Here is a 21,833-nt window from a genome sequence, read left to right on the forward strand (position 1 = left end):
TAAGATATTTTAAATAAGAAAGATTTATATAGCAATGTAGACCTATTTTGGCTATAAAAAAATCTTTATCATCGAATACAATGAATTTAAGATTAAGACGGATGGGTCCCACACACTTGAGTACCAAAACAGCTAAAATACACTCATCCTACTCCTCAGCCCATGCCATGCCACGGTGGAATTAGGGTTTTTTGGCAGGAGCTCTAAACAGCTGTATTGATGTATGATTGACGAAAGATTCTATCGGTATGAAAATAAAGATACCAACAATGTTGCATGTACAAAACTATACAATATTACAGAGAAAAACCTAAACAAATTTATTTATATTCAAGTCAAAAAGTTGGGGAAAAGCCGGAAGAGTGTAGAACAACTAGTCACAGAGAGAGCGAGTGCGTATATAAAATCTGAGAGGGCTTGGAGTAGGTATATGTGAGTTCAGCAATGGCAGAAGTTCAGAATGGATCGCCGATGAACAAGTCCCCAGAGTCCGTGAAACTGTTCGTGGGTCAGGTGCCCAAGCACATGACAGAGTCCCAGCTCGTCTCGTTATTTGAGGAAGTAGGTATAGGAAACATTCAGGAAGTCAACATTATCAAAGACAAGCTCACCAAGGCCTCCAGAGGTATGGATAAATAACTTCGCATGCACTAGCTGGACTTCTATTTTAATGAGTGTTTGTCTCTAGTTGCTGAATCTGGCATTTGCTGGGATTCGGCGGCGCCGCCTTTTTAGGATTATGCCTCCAGGGTTTGGAAGGAACCGCAGTATCTTGGCTTTAAACTGTAAACGAGTCATTATGCCAGGATTCTTGGTTATTTGATATTTTTAAGCATGGTGAGTCTAGGTCTGATTGAACTGCCAAATAAATTTGTCCAAAGATCTCAGGAACGGTTTCTGGAGTCCCTGTTTATGGAGTTTCATTGAACTATTAGTTAGTATTAATGCACCGAGCTTTAGATTTGAAGTTGGTGAGATTGAGGGTTCAAATACAGTCCCAATACTTTTTGCAGAAGAATACTGCAATGCGATGTAAGCTGTTTCGTCCCATAGGCCAGTATGCCCCGTGGGCGTTTTAACGAATTCTATTTTATATTCCATGGTCATCTTGACCAGAAGGCTGCACAGCGGCATGATAGCATCCTAGACTTTTAAATCTTTCCTTAGCAGTTCCGATGATTCTGCAATTCGTCAAAATCACACGTCCGATGCTTTGATAGACTCGACCAAGGTTTGTGTGCGGCATAGCTCCAGGCCAGTATTTTGACCACTGCGCAGTATACTTAAGATATGTAGCATCTTATGTATGTATACGTGTGTTTATCCGGTCATTGCGTGTCCCCTAGTTTTTGCTGCCTTGTAAGATTTATCTTTTCTTTTTTAATTTTTTAAAGATTTGGGTAAATTTTTGTTAATAAAATTACTCTGCTGGAGTTAGTTCTCTGGACCTTTTTTAAAACGTAGCCTGATGTATAATAAGTAACTGTACCATTCTAAAGATAAATTTCAGCAATGATAGATGTTAACCTCATGATTAGTAACTGCACCATTCCAAAATACATTGCTGCAATGGTAGACATATAAATTAGAATCTGGGCACGTTTCACTAAATTAGACATCACTATCAACGAAATTGCGCCTACAAAATATGAAGTTTAGCATAGAGACCTATTCAATCGGAAGTTGTTTTTTGGCTTTATATTAATATACCAGCTAACGAGTTCACTGCCCTCGGACCTATGCTGAGCTAGTCATAGGTGCACCACTGCACTTGTATTGAAGCATGCTTGGTCATATGTTGCACTAGTCTTAGGCACACTTATTGAATTGCCAGACTGATAACTGGTACACTGGAACGGGGATTTAGATTTTTGTGATGGGCCTTTCAAGTTTTAAAGTGAAAATATTTCATCAAAATTGAAATAGGACATTTTCATTGCACCATAAGCCTTCTTGGTTTGAATCGATGCTTTAAAAGAATAATAAGGAAATAATTTATAGAATTTGATTAATGGTACACACAATGACAATTATGACCCCGTCACTTGGTCTAGTGTCAACACCTATTATGTGGTTGCATTTCTAGTTAGATGCCCATGACCAGAACAAAATAGGGTCACTCGACCTTTTCGGCATCGCTTTCTGCTTTATTGGTTTACGAACCAGTGTACATATTTTTGATTCACCCAGATTGGCATTCCACTTTCAGAGATTGTTTTTTCAGGCTTTAGCTTAGATCCATACTTCACTCACTGTATCTTGCTTGTTATAGGAGCAGTTTAGCTTCATGTTTGTGGTGAACCAAAGTTGTCACTTTATCACTTCCCACCACTAGATTTATTTGAATACATGCTAACATACACCAAACTAAATTTCATTCAATCTAATAGGATCTACTATCTACTCTTATTTTTGAAATCTATGCTTGCAAACAATTTGATATATGTTTCATTTAATTTCCTAGTATTCTTTATCTGTTGTTGTGTCCAATGATGTGGGCCATTTTCTAATCTTTTGCTTGTCATTGGACAGGATGTTGCTTTATAACATGCCCAGCAAGACAAGAAGCAGACAAGGCCATCACTTTATTTCACAATAAGCGAACTCTACCAGGGGTATGCTTTCATTTTTGCTGTGAAAGATTTATCTTCATGTAATGCTTGACATGGTGACTCACACCATCATAATTGTTGTATGCTAATGATGAATATGTTTATGGAAGGCATTGTCATCATGCCAGGTCTTCATGTGTGTGTGTACACAATTGATTCTCCAAAAGTGATAATGTTTCACCGTATTGCATAAATATGTGTAGAGAGAAGGAAAGAAAAGGTTATTATTGCTAACTAGTAGTCAAATGTGATTAATGGGATTGATAGTATATAGTAATAGAATGATACAAATAGTATGAAAAATTAAGTGCATAAGAAGTCAACCTGCTAACAATAAGCTCCTCACTAGAAGGCCAACGAGAAGAACAGGGATGTCAATAGAAGTGTTTGAAGAGTATCCTTAAGTTGGTGGATCAATTGATGGCTCTCTAAGAGGTAGATTTGAGGTTGGTATGGTGTCTATTTTAACATCCCAAAGTCAGTGCAGATTCCAGAAGGAAGAAGTTGGTGTCTATGAACTTTGAAGTGCTAGTTACTTTCAAAGATGAGACTCTGTTGTTCATTCTCTTTGACTAGGTCTATTGAGTTCGGGGGTTACTAGATTGGTAGTACATTGTTTGGTTGACCTTTGTGTTTCTCTTCTTGCTTTGGTTCTCATGGATTGAGAAAAATATGAAATGATTAGTTGATGCCTTGATATAAAAAAAGGGGGCTTGCGTGTAAGTTTGCATTGGTAAAAGGGTGCTCTCTCAAGCAAAGAGATTGAGGTTCCTTGGATGTGGATATTGGAAGAAGGGTGTTCTCTCAAGCAAAGAGATTGAGGTGCCTTGGATGTAGATATTGGAAGAACGCATGAAATAAGTTTAGTTCACTGGAACAAGTATTATTTTGAGTGTGGGAATTTTGTGCCCTCTTGTGGTCTAAGGATCTGAACTATTTTGGGGAAGATTTTGAGTGTCTTCTGTGCTCTCCAAGTGGGTATCATTCATGTGCCTAGGATAGTCTAATGATTTCATTGGGTGTAGTTGGCCTGGTATTTATATCTCTGAGTGTACATATAACATAATATGGATAATTTTGAACAAGTGCTCAACATAGTGGAGCTGAGATAATGAGGATCCAGAATCCATGTAAAACAATCATATTGTTGATGGATATGATATATGATTTCATATCCTTTTTCGTTTTGAGGAGGTGAGACAATGCATATAACATTTCGCAGGGAGTTAGACAGTCTATAGTGATACCTATTGTCTGGAGAATTAGTACACCCTGGCATATAGTTGTTGTTGATTAGTGGAGTGATCTAAAATTGGTGAATGCTGTTGAGAAAACAGAACCAATAAAGAATATCAATCTTGCCATAAGGGAAAGATATTGAACAATGGCAGCATTTTGTTTTACATAATTGTGATAATTCAACTGTGTAATGTCCTAGGGTAATTTTTATTTTTCCATAGGGTTCCTCTGTTTGTCTATGGTTTCCCAATAATTTACTAACAGAACACATTTATGCCTTCATATAACAGTGGACATCCGATCAACAGTAAATTCCTGCAAAGATGCCCAATATAGTTCTGTGAATCTGTCAGTACTTCATTTTTTTTTTAATCTAGGTCACTGTTCCATATCATTGAAAGTAAGATGATTCCACAATAAATTAGGACTGGTTGCCCACAAACACAGTGGACCAGTTCCACTCAAAAAACCATTAGAATTCAAAAACATTGAGACCAAATCAAATACTGTTCACAACAATCCACAACTTGCTATAATTTAACACTGAAACTTAGCTTTAAAAGGACTTCCACATGGACTACGCCCCCTGATCTGCCTCCCCCAGTCCAGATCAGCTTCTGTAGAGAGTTTGCTGTGTACAGGTACAAAAGTAGGCTGAATATAAGGATACCAAGTCTGCCAAAACTGCTTCACTGTCCCAAATTCTTGGATGGGGTTCCTTGATCAAAGTTCAAACAGACCCTATTTGCGTCTTCAAATATGCTGCTGTACCAGGTTTGCTGTCTCAGCAATGCCCAGAATTTGGGCTGAACAGAACCGAAATTTGGCCCTCCTCTGGCCCTGTGGCTGCCGGCGGCCTTTGACCCAGATCACTTTGTTGCACCTAAAATACTAACAACTGCCCAGAAAACCACCGAAACTGTCCTCAAGAGATGTCCGGATTTTGCCTTAGGAAACCACCGAATCTCTGCCATAGAGATGTTCGAGTTTCTTCCTTAGAAATGCTACGAACTTCGCTGTTTTTCCAGATAGATGAATTCCATGATTTTCAGATCAGAATAAAAGATAAATGAGAATATTACTAACTAGGGTGGAATCTTTCGCCTCCGAAACTAGTAGAGGAAAAGAGGTCTTAAAACCCTCGGAGCCACAGCACAAAAAATCAGAGATATTCCAACCCAAATTGATGATTTCAAATTGATTCCAACTCCCCTCTATTTATAGATTCCCTCAAGGGGTTTCTCAAATGTGCAGCCCCCAATTTGGGCCTTTTTTGCCCCAGCCGAACTGATATTTTCTCAATGTTACCCAAACATCAGAAAAATTGGGTTTTCCCCTTTTATCAAGACTATAGCCTACGGGGTTGGATCGGCTATTTTGTCCTTCTTAGGGCAATTTATTAGAAAGGGACATCACAAACTGCACGAAGTTTTGGGAATATAATCAAGAAAAGAATTATCAACATAATCATGATTTCAAACAGTGTATAAAGTCATGTCTTGAACCTGTGCTGCTGTGTCTGCTGAGCTGAGTTGAGTTGGTTCATTAAGAACTTGCTGCTGGTGAATCAAGCATGCTGGTTGTGAGTCTGAACAGAGTAATCACATGTATATTAGACCTGGTTAGTCAAACTTGTCCTGAAAATCTCGTATCTTTGATGTTTTCATGTTTTCTTTTGCTTTGTAGTATCTTTGTAGCCTGGTACTCCTACAGAACAGTATCACTGCTTGTATTTCCTGGATCTATTGGCTTACTTTTGGTCATTAATTAAACTATTCCATATTATCTCAGGTATATCACGGTATACAATAGGATCTCCCAAGAGCTTATTCTAATTTTATCCATCAGATAATATAAGTTTTGAACAAAACAGACACTATAAAAGACTTCAAATTGTGTCCATCTTACAGCTTTCCCTAGTTCAAGTTTTACACCATTATTGTAGGGGTTTGTCAAGAGGGTTGCGTCTCAGAAGCATTGAGTTCAATGTTGACAGAACTGTGTTAGATAGGATAATAAGATGAGATAATTTTACTAATGTGCCCAACAAATGACCGAATCAGAGGTATAATCCATTGCAAATACATAGTGGGAGTGCAAATGCAACTCCTAACACAAAACTACAAAAAAGTGAAATGGCTAAACAAAACAACAATATGAAGCATGATAAATGATGATGACAAAACAGCTATCTGTTTTGAGTCAAATGGTCAAAATATATATGTCAGGGATTGAAATAGAAAGAGAGGGGAAGAGGAAGATGATATCCTTGCTGAATCACCAACCATAGAGAAGGAGCTTCGATACACAATACACTGTCTGATAATGTCCTCTGGAGAAAATTCACAGCAAGTATGTCTGGAAGAGTTCACTGGTTCATTATCTAAGGGTCACAAGAAACCCATATTTCTTCACCGAATTGGTCTCTTGTCAATGTTGACTTAAACAACAGTCTTGAATTTCTTTCCATCATGAAATTCCAAGGTAAAAATTGGATCAGATCTGAGTTTCTGTGTTTTTATCTGAACAAAATCGAGGTTGTCATTTATTAATAATTTTTTTGCAACAGAGAATTTGGTGGGGTTTTAACTTGCACAGGTTAATAACCAGTTTATGTTGATAATTTGCATTGTATGGAGTCTGGATATGGAAAATTTTCATATCAATCAGTTATTGTAATCAGATTTTAATTTTGTTTCTAATGTACATTTGTTAAGTTTCCATTGTCCAAGTCTGAGTGGAACTCTCACTTAGCTCCAAAGTTGTTTGCGTGAGCTGAGTATCAACTTTGATTGAAAATGTAGAAGCTATCAATTCAAATATTGCCATGTGAACAAATCAAATACTATAATTGGTTCATGTCTCTTGGAGTCAGATTAGTACCATCTTGATGATAAATATTAATGTTAACATCTTGAATGGTAATTCTAGTCGTTTAAGAAATATCAGATTATTGTAGCTAGTATTGTTACGGTTCCACAAAGTTTGTATGTCATTTAATCCTCCAAATGCATCTAAAACACTTTTGATTATGATAATGATTTGAATGCACATTTCGGGTTCCTGACAGTTTGTCATATTTAATAGTGAAATATTTTATAAATACTTTTGATTGTGATAATAGTTTGAACAAAATTTTCTGACATTTTGCTTTTACAGTTCATCTGGTTCTTTTATCAAACAAAAATTATTCGATGAAACCTTGCAAGATGCTTGAAAGTTTTTAATTTTGGAATATCACAACTGAAGGCTTTATTCCTTTAAATTCTGTACAGGCATCCAGTCCAATGCAAGTCAAATATGCAGATGGTGAATTGGAAAGAATAGGTAAGTAATGCGTGATATCCTATCTAGAATTGCATTTCTTTTCTGCAAGGTTAACTTTTTTGGGAAGATTGAATTTATTTATAAATGTCCTACAGATACATTAGGGCATAGTTTAGCTCTCCCCTTTCTGTTGTTGTTGTTTTTTTTGTTTAATTTTTTAATTTTACCTTTATTCAATTCCTTAAAGAAACATGCCCTGAGGAGCTGCACTGCGAAACTGGACTTGCTTTGTCTTACATGCTCGATCTGATGGATAACTATTGCACCAAAATTGCCTGGATTGTGCGCTTGGCCTTATTTATTTTAAATATATGCCATACAATGGAGGCAGATTGTAGGGAGAGTGGAACCAAGCCATGCCGCTTAACTATTTGCCTGCAATAGGGACATAGTTGCTATGTAGCTCTGGCCCGTGCTTCTACTTACAGACTGATATAACTTTACGTGCCCTTGTATCATTATAATTAGAGAAAGAAATGAGATTTATTAAACATAAATATCGGAGAACCATTTCTCCAAACTTTCATTTGGGGCACACTGGGCCAGATCAATCATCTTATGCAGCAGGAGCATAAAGTCAAGCCACATGGCCTAAGTCCTTTTCAGAGCAAAGACAATTACCTTAGAGTTATCTTCAATATCCTGTTGCATTGCAGCAATCTTGGCTAGGAACTTATGTTTTTTGATCATTGATAATTGTCAGCTTGTCCAAACGGTAGCAAATGTTCTGTTGACTATTTCTTTTGCATGTCATATATTGGATAGCACAATATATATTGTGCAAGCTCTTTCCACTCTGTACCATGGAAGCGTTTTAATTTATTTTGCCTTAGATATTTAACTTAGTTCTAGAGTGGCCCCATGTCATGTTGTCTTTTCATGAGGTTGCTACTGGAGGATCTAATTGACCTTTCTAAAGAGTTCTAATGGATCTTTCTGAAGAGCTCCTATCAATAAGAGTAGCTCCTAAAGCGAACTCCTTTCCTTATTTGCTATTTATGTTTTCACGTGTTTTTGATTTTAGCTTTTAGCTTCATTTATAATGGTCATGTTGTATCACTGTGTTATATTGTACATACACTTTTAATGATAAATTTAGTATAGAGTAGTTCATCAATGCATGAATGCCTCCTCGACAATGGTCCTAAGCTTGAAAATATGATTAGTAGTCTACTGCTCTTGGAAGTTTGAACCGATGTTGCTGGAGTGTCATAGGAGAGTTAGTAATATCTTTATATTCCATATGAGGACATGCTACAGTCCTCAAGGGACTATTAGACAGCAAGGACGACAAGGCACGAACCCATTACAAGGATATATTCATTATGAGCTCACCATATCACAAGTTAGAATTGAACTTGGGTGGGGAGTATAACAACTTTCTCCCAACCAACCGAGCTACATGTAGAATGCCAAATTACTTACATACAAACGAAACCCAAAAAACTCAAATTTCTAACTCTTGAAAATCCACCCTGCATTACCTCTATGCTGGAACATATTGTCTACAGGACTTGCAAACTAATGGCTACACTCTCCTTTGTTGTTGTTGCAATTCTTCTCTTGCTCGAAATAAAAAACACCTTGTTTTGATTTCATCTCTCTTTCTCAAAATCCTTCTTGAGAAAATAATTGATTGATTCCAGTCTTTCACTTGGCTTCCTTTTATAATTTTAAGTTGGGCCAAATCTCTAATCTCAATGGGCAAGATTAAATCTAGTCTTGAATTGCGATCAATGGTCCAAATTCAACTTAAATCACTAGTACCCAAACTTAGGCACTTATTTAAATTAAACTCATTTTATAAAAAGATGTTCACTTTATTAGTTAATTAATAAAGTGAACACTCAAGTCAAAGAGTCATTTAATGATGAATCCTGCAACTTGTGCTTTGCTTTTGTGGAAATATCTGTCAGAGCTACAATCATCAACACTCCCTCTTAGCGAGGAAGGTATTCTCCATCACTTCAAGATTATCTTGAAAGAAGACAAACTTTCCTTTTGCCAAAGGTTTGGTGAGTATGTCTGCAACTTGCTCATCTTCCGGAATGTACTTGAACTTGACTGCTCCCTTCAGGACCTTGTCTTTGATGAAATGGTATTTGATATTGATGTGTTTGACTTGTCATGAAATACATGATTCTTTGAGAGTTTCATGCAACTCTCATTGTCATAATGAATAACCGTAGGCTCTAGCTCTTTATCAAACAATCATGTAAGCAGCTTGCTAAGCCAAATTGCTTCATAACTAGCCAAATTGGCTGCTATGTACTCACATTCTGTCAAACTGAGTGCTACTAAAGTTTCCTTCTTGCTGAACTGGGAAATCATCGCAGACCCCAAACTAAACCAACATGCAAAGGTGCTCTTTTGATCTGGATCACTCCCTGCCCCATATGAATTTGAATAGCCCTGTAACTTCACCACATTCCGCCAAGGGACCACAAGCCATACTCTACTGTGCCCTGGAAGTATATGAGCAGATGCTTTGTTGCGATCCAATGCACCTGCCTTGGCTTCACCATGTACTGCCTCAAGGTGTTAACAACATAACAAATCTCTGGTCAAGTGTTGATTAGAGACATCAATGAGCCAGTCAACTGCGTGTAAGGTTTGCTCAAACCATCTAGGCCTCCTATCTGATTTGGAGGGGGCTAATCCCCCCTCTTCAGTTGAAGACTGGCCCCTTGCACATTAGAAGTCTGTGAACTTTGCTCATCGTCTGGATCCACCTGTTGGATATCCTTTGCAATTGTAGGCAGACCATGCGATTTTTTGGAGGTCAAGTCTTCATCGAACTTGACATCCTTGCTCACAATTGTCTTCAACTGTGTTGGTATAAAGATCTTGTATGCCTTAGACTCTTCATTGTATCCAATGAATGACCTTCTCACCTGAGGGCTCGAACTTTGTTCTCTTCTCTTCTCCACAAGCACATAGATATGGACTGGACAACCAAAAATCCTGGGATGTCTTATCTTAGGTATCACCTCTAGGAATGCTTCCTTCGGGGTCTTGTCCTCGAGAATCTTGTGAGGATTCCTATTTTGCAAGTAACATGACTGTGTTGCATGCTTTTGCCAATAGAAACATCGACAAACTCTGATCTTGGATATTGGCCTTCACAAAACTGATGATGGATTTGTTCTTCCTCTCTACAACCCCATTTTGCTTCGGGTTGTATGTAACTATCTTCTCCTTCTTGATTCCTGCATCCTCACATAAATCTTTAAACTCATTGGAGGTATACTCACCCCCATTGTTAGATCTCAACAATTTGATCTTCTTCCCTGTCAAGCTCTCCACCTGAACTTTGAACTTCTTGAATTGACTGAAGACCTCATCTTTGGTCTTCATGAAGTAGATCCAACTCTTCTTGGAGAAATCATCAATGAATGTGACATAATAGGATGCATCCTTCATTGATGCCACTGACATAGCCTCACAAACATCAAAATGTATTAGTTCCAAAATCCCTTTGGATTGAGTCCCACTGCTGGGAAATGAAGCCTTGACAGACTTGCCAAGCGCACAACCCCTGAAGATCCAGATTGAACTTTGGAAGTCCAGTAACGTTCTGTCTCAGTATGGGTAGTGTCCTATAATGCAGATGCCCCATCCTCTTGTGCCAAAGCTTGCATAGGCTCTCACTGTCATGCACCAGGGCCTAAACAAACTTGCCTTGTAGCCTGTATAAGTTGCCTTCCATGATTCCAATCCTCACAGTTGTGTATGGATTTGGCTCCCTAAGGGCATATGAACGCCTGCCATTTCTGGAACGCAAATGCATAACTTTTGTCCTCCATGACTGAGATGGATAACAGATTCTTCTTCACACCAGGTACATAAAACACCTTTTTGAGCAGCAAACGATCCCCCTGACTGAAGTTGGAATTGGATGGTCCCTTGTCCCCTCACTGCATATTTGGCAACTTGGCATCATTGCCAAGCTCCACATTGATCTCTTAGTCATCCTCTGAAAGTTGATTGAACAACTCTCATGCTTTAGTCATGTGGCAGGAGGCACCATTGTCCAGGTACCAAGCACTATTGACAATATTGCTGGTAGAAAGGCAAGAAACATGGGAAAAATTGTTCTCTAACTTCGTTGCAAATTCACTCAGATCGGTCTTTGTTGTTGTTGCTACTTGTTGTGTCTTCCCTTTGCCTTCTTCTTCTCTGGACAGTGAGAGGCATAGTGACTTGGCTTATGGCAAACAAAGCACTTGATCTTGCTCATGCCTTACTTCTTTCCCGGCTGATGCCCTTCTCCTTTACTTACCCTTCTTGGTGAAAAATTTCCCTTTCCCCCTTTTTGTCTTGTTGATGAGGGCCAAGTTTTTTCATCACCACTTCCATGCTTGTTGGCTCTGAACTCCTCTTGAGTCTCCTGTTGAATGCAGTCATCTCATAGTCTTTGCCAGTTTGGAATGTTCTCCTGGGCACAGATTCCCTTCAAAAATGGTTCGCAAGGTTTGGTGAACCCATTTAGAGCTACATTCACTAGCTCTGCAACCACGATCTTTTCTCTGACTGCTGCAAGTTGATCATGGATCTGTGTGATTGTCATAAGGTAATTGATAACATTGTCAGATTTGGTCATTCGACACTCTCAAAGTTTGTTCTTCAGAATCAGCTTTCGATTCAGATTGTCACTATGGAAGAGACCAACATGGGCATGAAACATTTTCTTGGCTGTGGTTGTTTTTTCGACATGTAGGATCAGGTGATATTTCACAACATCTAATATCATCCTTTGTGCTCTAACCTCCTTCCTGTCTAGTGCTGCTTCATCTGCAAGATCTGCTTGCACTGGAAGGAACTTCTCTGCAATTGCCCACAAGTCTTGCTCTTTCAAGAGCAGTGTGACTCTTGCTTTTGAAGACATGAAATTTGAAGCCCCATTTAGTTTGTCCTCGAACCTGAGACTGGTTCCTACCATGGTTGTCTTGTGCTTAATCCTCTAAGCACTCTGTAGATCAGATGTTGAGACCTCCAGATTTGATAGATTTGCACTCAACAATTTTGGATCTGCTTTTCTCATCAAAGTCCAAGCTCTGATACCATGTTGATTTTTGGAAAGCGGCAAATAGATCAAATCTAGATTTATGCTACTAGAATTCTTTAACCAAATAAAGCAGTGGAAAAACTTAGAAAAGCAAAATAGCAAATCTCGTGCATGTACAATTTTTTTTGCTCTTTCACATCAGTTCAACATTCAAATAACTTTTGGACTTAGAGGAGCCGCATACTGGGAAAATGGCTTTGATGAAAAATACAAACCAAACCCAGCAAACCTGAATCCCCAGCCCTTATAAATCTGCCCTAGATCATGTCTATGTTGGTTAGTATGGTCTGTATTACTTGCAAACCAATGGCTGCCCTCTCCTTCGCTGTTGCTGCAATTCTTCTCCTTACCTGGAAAATAAAAAAGTCATTAAGATGGTGTCTTATTGATGATTGAAATGGAATGAACGACATCGAGATGGTCTTAATCTAGGCTTGGTCAAGGCTAAGGTCCTTCAAATCCAAAGTCTTGTGGACGAAAGCATGTCTTGACTTCAATGGATTCTTCAAAAATAAGGGGGAGCCTACGAACTCTTAGGTTGATTTCCTTGGTCCACATCTTTGACCTCATTAAATGGGAGCGTGTTTCTTCCCCTTGACTAACTGGGTCCATGAAGACATGGATGTTTTTAATGTTTTAGAGATTTTAGAGCAGAGGGAAGCAACTTTGTTTAATGGGTGATAAAGGGATAGTTCTAAGTTACCAGGATTCGGATACGGATACGGATCCGGATCCGCTAGTTTTTTGAAAATCTAAGATCCGGATACGGCAAGGATACGTCACGTACAATATATATATATATATATATATATATATATATATATTTATATTTAAACTTTTAAAAAACACCTTAAAGCTAAAAAATCAAATACTCCATGAAACGATCAAACATTTTTAGAACATTGAATGATAAAATCATAAATATGAAGATTAAAACATTGAAATGGTGCATCGTCCCTCATACAAAGACTAAAGTAACAAAAAGGTCCAAGGATCATGATTCATAATATCATGAATGATATAGTAAATACATTTACATATCCTCAAATGGATCTATATCTTCTGCATATTGCAACTCTACATCATGAATAGATGATGGGGGTCCTGGAATGTAGGAAGTTGCATCAGTAGGCTGGACTGGTGGTGGAACAATATCCTCAAGTAGGTTGAGGTGAGTCATGGCATTTAGTGTCAGGTTCAAGTCAGAGATCTCAGGCTCCACATCCCACATCCTGCTCGGACCTTTTTTATACTCTGGTTCAACATGTGATAGAAGACGAAGGTTGGAATGAACATAAACAAGGTCCTCAGCCTTTGCCGCTCCCAACCTGTTTCGCTTCACTGAATGGATGAAGCCATATGTACTCCAATTCCTCTCAGCTGATGAGGAACTAGCAACTTGTGATAACAACCTGGTGGCTAGGGTAAGCAGATGAATGCTATTCCCACCATGGAAGCCCCACCAAGTAATAGGATCAAGATGTCCTCGATCATCCATAGCTACTGGATTTGAAAAGCTACCAGTAGACTGTACAAACCCTCCAAATTCTTGGCGGACTTCCATTGCAACTCCCATATCTCTATAAATTTTCTTCAAGGTTGTCTTGTATCCTTGTACCACTTCAGAATCTTTGTTTGGTGCTGCTCTACCAGGTAAAGACAAAATTTTAGAATGATAGTATTTAGGGTGCAATGCATATGCCAGAAGGTGTAATGGCGTGGTCATTTTGTTCCACCTTTCTGTAACTATGTCCTTCACTAAATAATAGAATGTTTCATGAGGGTCATTTTCACTTGCCCTGATAATTTCCCTTATCCTCTCCAACATACTATCAATGTTTTCATAAACTTCCCCCAAGCAAGGTGTATCTGTATCAAATGCCCTGATCAAGGTCAAGATTGGTTCAGTGAACCGTAGAAGATATTGAACCTTGTCCCACCATGCATCATCAAGAATGATGTACTTGATTTTTTGCCCTCTATCAGAAGTGGAAGTCCTCCATGATTCCCAAAGAGGGTCAATGACCATTGCTTGTAGTGCTTGTCTCACCTCCACAAGTCTCTTTATGACAAGAGTGTGGGAGGCAAAACGAGTTTCAGCAACCTATAAGTTTCAAAAGGCCAAATCTCAAATGAGAAACCATATATAAATTTGTAATTAAAAATAAGAATTTCATTATTTCTAATACAAATAGTAATGATCAAAAAAATTACCTTCAGTAGCTCCAACTTTGCAAAACCCCGATAAATGGCTTGGGACATTGAATGATTTGTTATGAACATTTGGATTTCTTTTGATGCTACATATATTTCATTAATCCATTCAATCTCACCAATCTTGGCAAGCATAAGGTTCAATGAATGGACTGCACATGGAGTCCAAAAGATGTGATCATATCGACCCTCCACAATCAAACCTGCAGCTTTACAAACCTGTGCGTTGTCTGTAATGACTTGGACAACATTATGTGGCCCCACACTTTCTATTGCATCAATAAGAATTGTGGATATGAAAGATGCATCTTTCTCTATTCCACTGCAATCAACAGCCTTCAAAAACATTGCCCCTTGGGGGCATACTGCAACAACATTAATTAATGGGCGGTTTCTTTGGTCTCTCCATCCATCAGAAATGATGGACACCCCTGTTTCTGCCCATGTATCCCGGATTGCCTGTAGCTGTCTATCCACGGATTGCCTTTCTGGTGCCAACAAGGTAGTGCGGACCTTTTCATATCCAGGGCTTTTGTACCCCTTTGGTGCTTCATTAACTGCCTTAATCATTTGTTCCCAGTAAGGGGAACGCACCAAATTGAATGCTAGCCCATTTGCATAGATGCAACGAGTTACATGTTCATCAGCGATGTCTCTACCTTGATTATTGAAACACGCTTCAAGAGGGCCTAGAGTGGCCCTTTTATTAGATGTAGCAGCAGGCCTAGATGGCAATGGAGGCCTAGTTGTAGAACTTTGCACAGGGTGTTTTCCCTTAGCAAGTTTCCTATCAGTAGCTTCTTGCAAAGATGCATAGAATTTCATTTTTCCAGGACTCAAACCTTGGCCAGGTTTGCCATTTGCATCTTTTGGCCCGGTGCATACTTGCACCCCTGTGTTAGTTTGACCGGTGAGATGGGCCTTCACTCTAGTATATGAGCCATTTTTTATATCTTGGCATTCATTGCACTTCCATTTAAATGAACCACCTCCGGGATATTTTCCAATAATCTCCACATACTGCCATAGAGGAGATTTTGGGTCTGTTTTGATGATTTCCCCTTCACCATGCTCATGTTGTGAATCTTGTGATGGTTCCATTATGATAATGGTATAGACTCTATTGGTTACTTGCAACTGCATTTAAAAATCAAATTATAATATATTAATATTATCCATAAACAATTAAAAATTAAATTGTCAATACATTAAAAAAATTAAATTTAAATTTTAAATACATTTTAAAAATTTAAATAACATGATGACTTAAAATTTTAAATAACATATATCAAATATTAATATAAATGTTATTATTATGTTATATAACATATATATATTAATATTAAATAATAAATACACGAATATAATATATATAACTGTTATATTAATATATATTATCACTGTTATTAAACATTAATTATTAAACAACAAACAACAAATAACAGTTATATAACATAACATAACAGTTATATAACATAACTATATTAAACAACGAACAACAAATAAATATTAAAATCACTGTTTATTATGTTATATAACATATATATACGAACGTGTAATATATTATATAACAGCGAACAGCAAATAAATATTAAAATCACTGTTTATTATGTTATATAACATATATATACGAACGTGTAATATATATATATTTTTTTTCCTCTGGAAAAATCATTATATATTTCAATAATAAGCAGTTTTTATGTTAGGGTCCCACCCTAACCCCCTTATTTATGTCATGGGATCACGTCATAGTCAAGAGTCAATAAAGCCCATATTAATAATTGTAAGTGGTTAACCCGCAGTTAATGTCGGGACCACAGTTAGTTGCAAATGGGTGGTAGTATTAGTTAGAGTCAATGCCCATATTAATAATTGTAAGTGGTTAACCCGCAGTTAATGACGGGACCACAGTTAGTTGCAAATGGGCGGTAGTATTAGATAGATATTGCATGTATGAGTCATATATAAAGGATAGAGACTCCCTGCGAGGAGCATTGTGTCTTGTTTTGTAATCGAGCTCTGCTCTATTGGAGGTTGCCCCCTCGAAGAGGCCTGTGAACATTTCTCTCTGGATAATAAAATCATTGCTATTCTGTGCTCTGGGTATATTTTCTTCGCATATTTTTGTGTCTCGGTATCTTTTCTTCGCTATTTCTATGTCTGGGTCTCGCTTTGCAGGTTAAGAAGCATAACATTTTACATAAGAGTCTGTTATATACAGAGTATCTTCATAAGCTGTATGATGCAACACCACGCAGGGCATGCTATCAGTTCATTATATTATGCTGTTCATCCTAACAAAATCCAAAATAACAGTATTTTTCTGTGGAGAGCTGTCAACAATAAATATATTTAGTGTGCTATTTGCTGATCCAGGTTTGGGTATCCTGGATCTATATATGGCCGGTGGTAGAATTTTTGCTCGTGTTGATCAATGATCTCTGTAATCTCCCATAGTCCTCTGTCCATCAATGCTGCCTCCTTGGAAAGTTTGTCGGCACCCTTATTGTGTTCCCTGTATATATGAGAGATAGAAATATGGTTAAATGCTGCTTTGAGATCGAGTGCTTCTTGTAGAATGGTGCTGAGAGAGTGCATGTGACATGTAGCTGTGCCATTAATCCAATTAATAATGATCTGTGAATCTCCAAAAATATTGATGCTAATGCAATGGTGCCTTAATGCAAAGTGTAGAAGGTGGCGAAGAGTAATCAGTTCAACAAAGTTGTTTGTTTCGACCCCCAGGCCAGCCTTAATTTTGTAATGATGGTTTTCTGTAACATGGAGGATGAAACCTCCTCCGCAGCTCTGTTGGTTTGCAGCACCGTCGAAAAATGCCCAAGGCATGCTTGGGTCGATGGGAGGAGGCGGAACGGGATGTCGAGATGGCGGAGGGGTAGGTTCGGGTAGTTCCTTCAGGGCAGCAACAATACTAGCCTCGAGCAAGGGCCAGTGGATAGGCTTTTCATAAAAAATGGCTCGGTTCCTTGATTTCCAAATAGCCCAGTTAACAATGATGGGAAGGTTTATCACTTTCGTCCCTTTATTTTTCTTTTCCCAATCATTCCATGCGCTTATGATATCCTGTCCCCCCCAATCTCCTGCGTAATTTGTATGCGCCTTGAGATTTCGCCACAGGTCTATGGTCGCTCGACATCTCATGAATATGTGTTCTATCAATTCCGAGGCTTCCTTGCAGAGCACGCACCAAGTGGGTCCGTGTATAGCTCTTTTCATGAGTTGATCACCAGTGGGAACTTTGTTCCTTAGTATGCACCAACTGAATAACTTTGATCGAGGGGAGGCGGCATATTTCCATATGTTCTGCCACCAGTTTGCGATTTCTTCAGGCTTCCGTTGATCGATGAGGTGTATATAGCCATCCTTGGGTGTGTATACACCGTGCTCTGCTCGATGCCAAACAAGTTCATCCGGTCCCTCTGAGATGCGAATATGAGCTTCCGCTAACGCATCTCTGTATTCATCCCATACAGTGTGCCATCTTCTCGGGATATTTAATTGGATTGCCGATTTCCATGCTTGATGGAATATGTCTGATTGAGCTGGGTCTGCAATCTGCGAGATGACCTTTATGTTTTGAGCAGATAGAAATGCAATTAGCTCTTGAGGGAGTGTATGTCTGCCTCCACTTCCGGACCAAGGATCAAGTCCAATTCTTGCACTGTTACCGTCTCTGATGCGCCATATTAGGTTGTCCCTGATGAGGGGTAAGGAGTGCAGAAGGGCCTTCCAAATCGATGATATACCTGCTTTGTTCCAGGTAGGCAGTCTTACCCAATCGCTGATGCTGAGAGGCCAGATATATTTGTGGAAAGTGATATTTGTCCACAGACTGTGGGTTATCAGGAGGGCCCATCCCATTTTTCCAGCCAGAGCTTTTGCAAATATCGGGAGTTCCTTCAGCCCCCATCCTCCCCATTTCTTAGGCAGGGCAATCTTGTTCCATCCGATCCATGCGAAGATTCGTTTGTCTTGATTCCCAGCCCAAAGGTATCGATTGCACAATTGTTGAAGTTTAGCCAATATGTTCCGGGGTATCCATGCCAGAGCCATCCAGAATACAGGGGTGGCTTCTAGAACAGCTTTTATCAAGATTAGTCTCCCAGCCCTTGAGAGATATCTGTGACTCCAGCATGTTAATCTTTTTTCTATCTTCGCCACGAGCCATACCCAATCAGCAATCTTCTGACTTGTCGGTTTGAGCCAGTACCCCAGGTATTTGAGCCCTCTATCCAGAGGCTGAGGGTTATAGGGAAAAACCGTTCTAGCAACATGTGATTCATTTACAGTGGTGCCAACCATAGTGATGGAAGATTTTGATCTGTTCACTTCCATACCCGTTGCTCTTGAGAACAGGTCGAGGATGTGAGAGAAAGTGGTCGTGTCCTGTATGCTTCCATCCAATAATATCAAGACATCGTCCACAAATAAGAGATGAGTGAGGAAACAGATGTCTGATATTTTAAGGCCTCGGATAGATCCCTCCCTGTTAGCGGAAATCAGGAGCCTACTGAGCGCTTCTATTACCAAGAGAAAGAGCAGTGGCGAGAGTGGGCAGCCTTGACGAAGCCCTCTTTCAGAGTGAAAGAAGTGAGAGGCAGATCCATTGATCAGAATACTGAAGGTGGGGGAGGTAATGCATGCCATAATCCAATTGATTAATGAGTGAGGGAAGCCAATATGGATGAGGATCATTTTGATGTACAACCAGCTAGCACGATCAAATGCCTTGGAGAGATCTATTTTCAGCAGAATACATTTGAGGTGTTTGGTCCAGATGGAGTGGATTGCTTCTTGAGCTGATCCAATGGCTTCATGAATCTGTCTATTCTCCAGAAAAGCAAATTGTTGAGGGGAGATATGTCTGTAGAGAATGGGCTTGATCCTGTTAGCAATGATCTTAGAGATAATCTTATAGAGCACATTGCAGAGGGATATGGGGCGAAAATCATCGAATGAGGATGGATTGTCAGATTTTGGAATGAGGGCTATAAATGTAGAGTTAATGGCATGATAGATACTTCCCGAGATCCTACTCTCCTCAACAACTTTGAGAATATCTCCTCCCAGAAGTTCAAAGAATGCAGAGTAGAACTCTATAGTCCATCCATCCGGTCCCGGGCTCTTCTCCTTCTTGAACCATTTTATGGTGCTTTCCAATTCTGCCATGGTGACAGGAGCTTCCAGATCCTCTAAATCATCTTCCTCTACAAATCTGGGGAATTTGGTGGCCACATTGATGATTTCCGCCAGATTTGTGCCCACAGGGCTCTTGTATAGATTTCTGAAGTGTGAGGTACCCAGATTAGATAGCTTGTTGAATGTATCTGCCTGGCCTCCCTCGGGGAGGGGGAGGTTCCAAATGGTATTTGCCACTTTCCTTCCTTTGGCGAAATTATGGAAGAATCTGGAGTTCTCATCTCCAGCTTTCAGCCATGTAGCTCTACTGCGAAGCCTGATAGATTCCTCCCTTCCCTTTAGGATAACATTCTTCTGATTTTCCAGATCCACCAGTCGAGCCTTGTCATCCTGTGATAAGAACCCTAGATTTCTCTCGTCCAGAAGGCCCTTCAAGTCGTCCTCCACCTTGATAAGCTGTTCATCTTTGATCTTCTTTTTCTCCTTAGCCTAGTTGACCACTATATGTTTTAGCTCTGTTAGGTTTTTCACAAATCCCCTTGCCAACGAAGATTCTCGATCAATGGGGTGACCTCTCCAGTATGTTGTGATCAAGTTTATGAAGCTAGGGTCTTGTAGCCACAGATGGTTGAATTTATAAGGAGCCTTTGGTTTTTGTTCCGGACCCCGAATTTCCAAGGCTATAGGGGTGTGATCTGAGATGCCTCCATTGCTTACCCACTGTTTGTATGAATGCAGCCGGTTAATCAGAGGTTCTTTCATTAGGAATCTATCCAATCTTCTGGCCAAGGCTGCCTCTCCTGTTCTTCTATTTCTCCAAGTAGGCTGAAGCTTCTGTACAGGGATATCAATGAAATCGTGCTGCTCCAATAATTGTCTCATGTAATTTGTGATGGGGTCAATCTGGGCCGCCTCTCCCCATGACTCACTGAAGCCCAGGGAGAAATTCAAGTCTCCCCCGATGATGATGTGCTCGAGAGATAGGAGGTTGCAGCTGAGTATTTTTCTCCAGAAATCTTCCCTCTGATGACAAGGTCCATAAATATTGATAATCCAGAGGGGGAGCCCGAGTTCGATGGAGATGATGTCTGCTCCTAGGAATCCCTGTCCGCCCCAGGATGATACCAGTTTGATTAAGCTGGGGTTAAAACCGAGCGCCAGACCCCCCGATCTTCCCATGGCATCCATGGCAATGAAATTCCATCGAGCCCCTACAGAGGCTAGTGTGCGAGAACAAGATTCTGCCGATCCAAGGGTTTCTTGTAACAAAATGATATCCGGTGACTCGACCTCAAAAAGTCGTTTAAGGGCTAGCTTTTTAGGGGCGCTGGCCATTCCCCTACAATTGAAGGAGATGTACTTCATGGTGGACCAATCTTAGGGGGGTTTGTAGCTCTAAGGACCCCTATAATGGTAGCTTGGCGCCCAGCAGCAACTTCTGCGCCCGCATGTCTAATAGCTTTATTGAGGTTTGATTTACGACCCCGGGTAGAATGGTACCCAGTGTCAAGAGGGACAATACCCAGACCAGCAATGGTTTTAGATGCCTCCGGACGAGGTGCCCGAGGGCGAAGGGAGTAGGGGTGAGATGAAGACGACCGGGATGATATAGGCGAGAGGGGCGGAGATGAGAAAGGCAGAGAAGGCGGAGCAGGGGAGGTCGACGGGGGGGGAGGGGGAATATCACAATGAACCATAGTGCAAGCAATTGAATTTTTGTGCACAAGAGAGATATCAGATGAGATAGATTGAGAGATAGGAAAGTTACACGGATCTTTCGCGGCCGCTGCTGCTGCCCGTGCCCGAGTCATTGGAGGCGATAGCGGGCCTTTTTGATGCTCAAGCACTTTTGCAGGGGTTCCTCGGGGATCCGCACTGTTCTTGGGCGTACGAGGAATTGTTGGAGGAGCATTATTCCTTGGTGGTCGCGGAGTATTTGGGGGTGCCCTGCCTGAGTCCGATAGTGCTTGTTTGGGCGATCCATCCTGGCTGATGATTAATGGACAATCCTTGTATACATGACCGACTTGGTGGCACCAGTTGCATTTGAAGGGAACTCCTTCATAATCCAATATCTGTGTTCTGCTGAATTTCCCCCATCTCAGGGTCATTTTACCCTCTAGTCCTTCCCTGGTATCCAGGTGTACCAGAATTCTGGCCATGAGTTGATCATTTGTCTCCTTGTATGATCGATCGTGGTCTAGGTATGT

General features: G+C 39.9%; 1 protein-coding gene across 4 annotated transcripts in view; it reads left to right on the forward strand.

Annotated features, from left to right (window-relative positions):
- Window positions 1-267: 267 nt before the first annotated feature.
- The window catches only part of LOC149202371 (RNA-binding protein BRN1-like), a 40,570-nt gene continuing 19,004 nt past the window's right edge, over window positions 268-21,833 (forward strand). For 3 of the 4 annotated variants that reach the window (XR_016253898.1, XR_016253899.1, XM_089403158.1), the window contains exons 1-3: window positions 268-625; window positions 2,533-2,615; window positions 7,127-7,178. Coding sequence is in view for 2 of the 4 variants with exons in the window: in XM_089403158.1 (XP_089259284.1) it covers window positions 445-625; window positions 2,533-2,615; window positions 7,127-7,178 (316 nt within the window). In the remaining 2 variants the exon portion in view is untranslated. The remainder of the gene's footprint in view (window positions 626-2,532; window positions 2,616-7,126; window positions 7,179-21,833) is intronic. The other variant, XM_089403159.1, reaches the window with a different exon arrangement.

Source organism: Pinus tabuliformis, chromosome 2_1 (genome assembly GCF_031772625.1).
Source record: "Pinus tabuliformis cultivar Carrire ecotype Pingquan chromosome 2_1, CPIR1, whole genome shotgun sequence".
Classification (NCBI taxonomy): Eukaryota; Viridiplantae; Streptophyta; class Pinopsida; order Pinales; family Pinaceae; genus Pinus; species Pinus tabuliformis.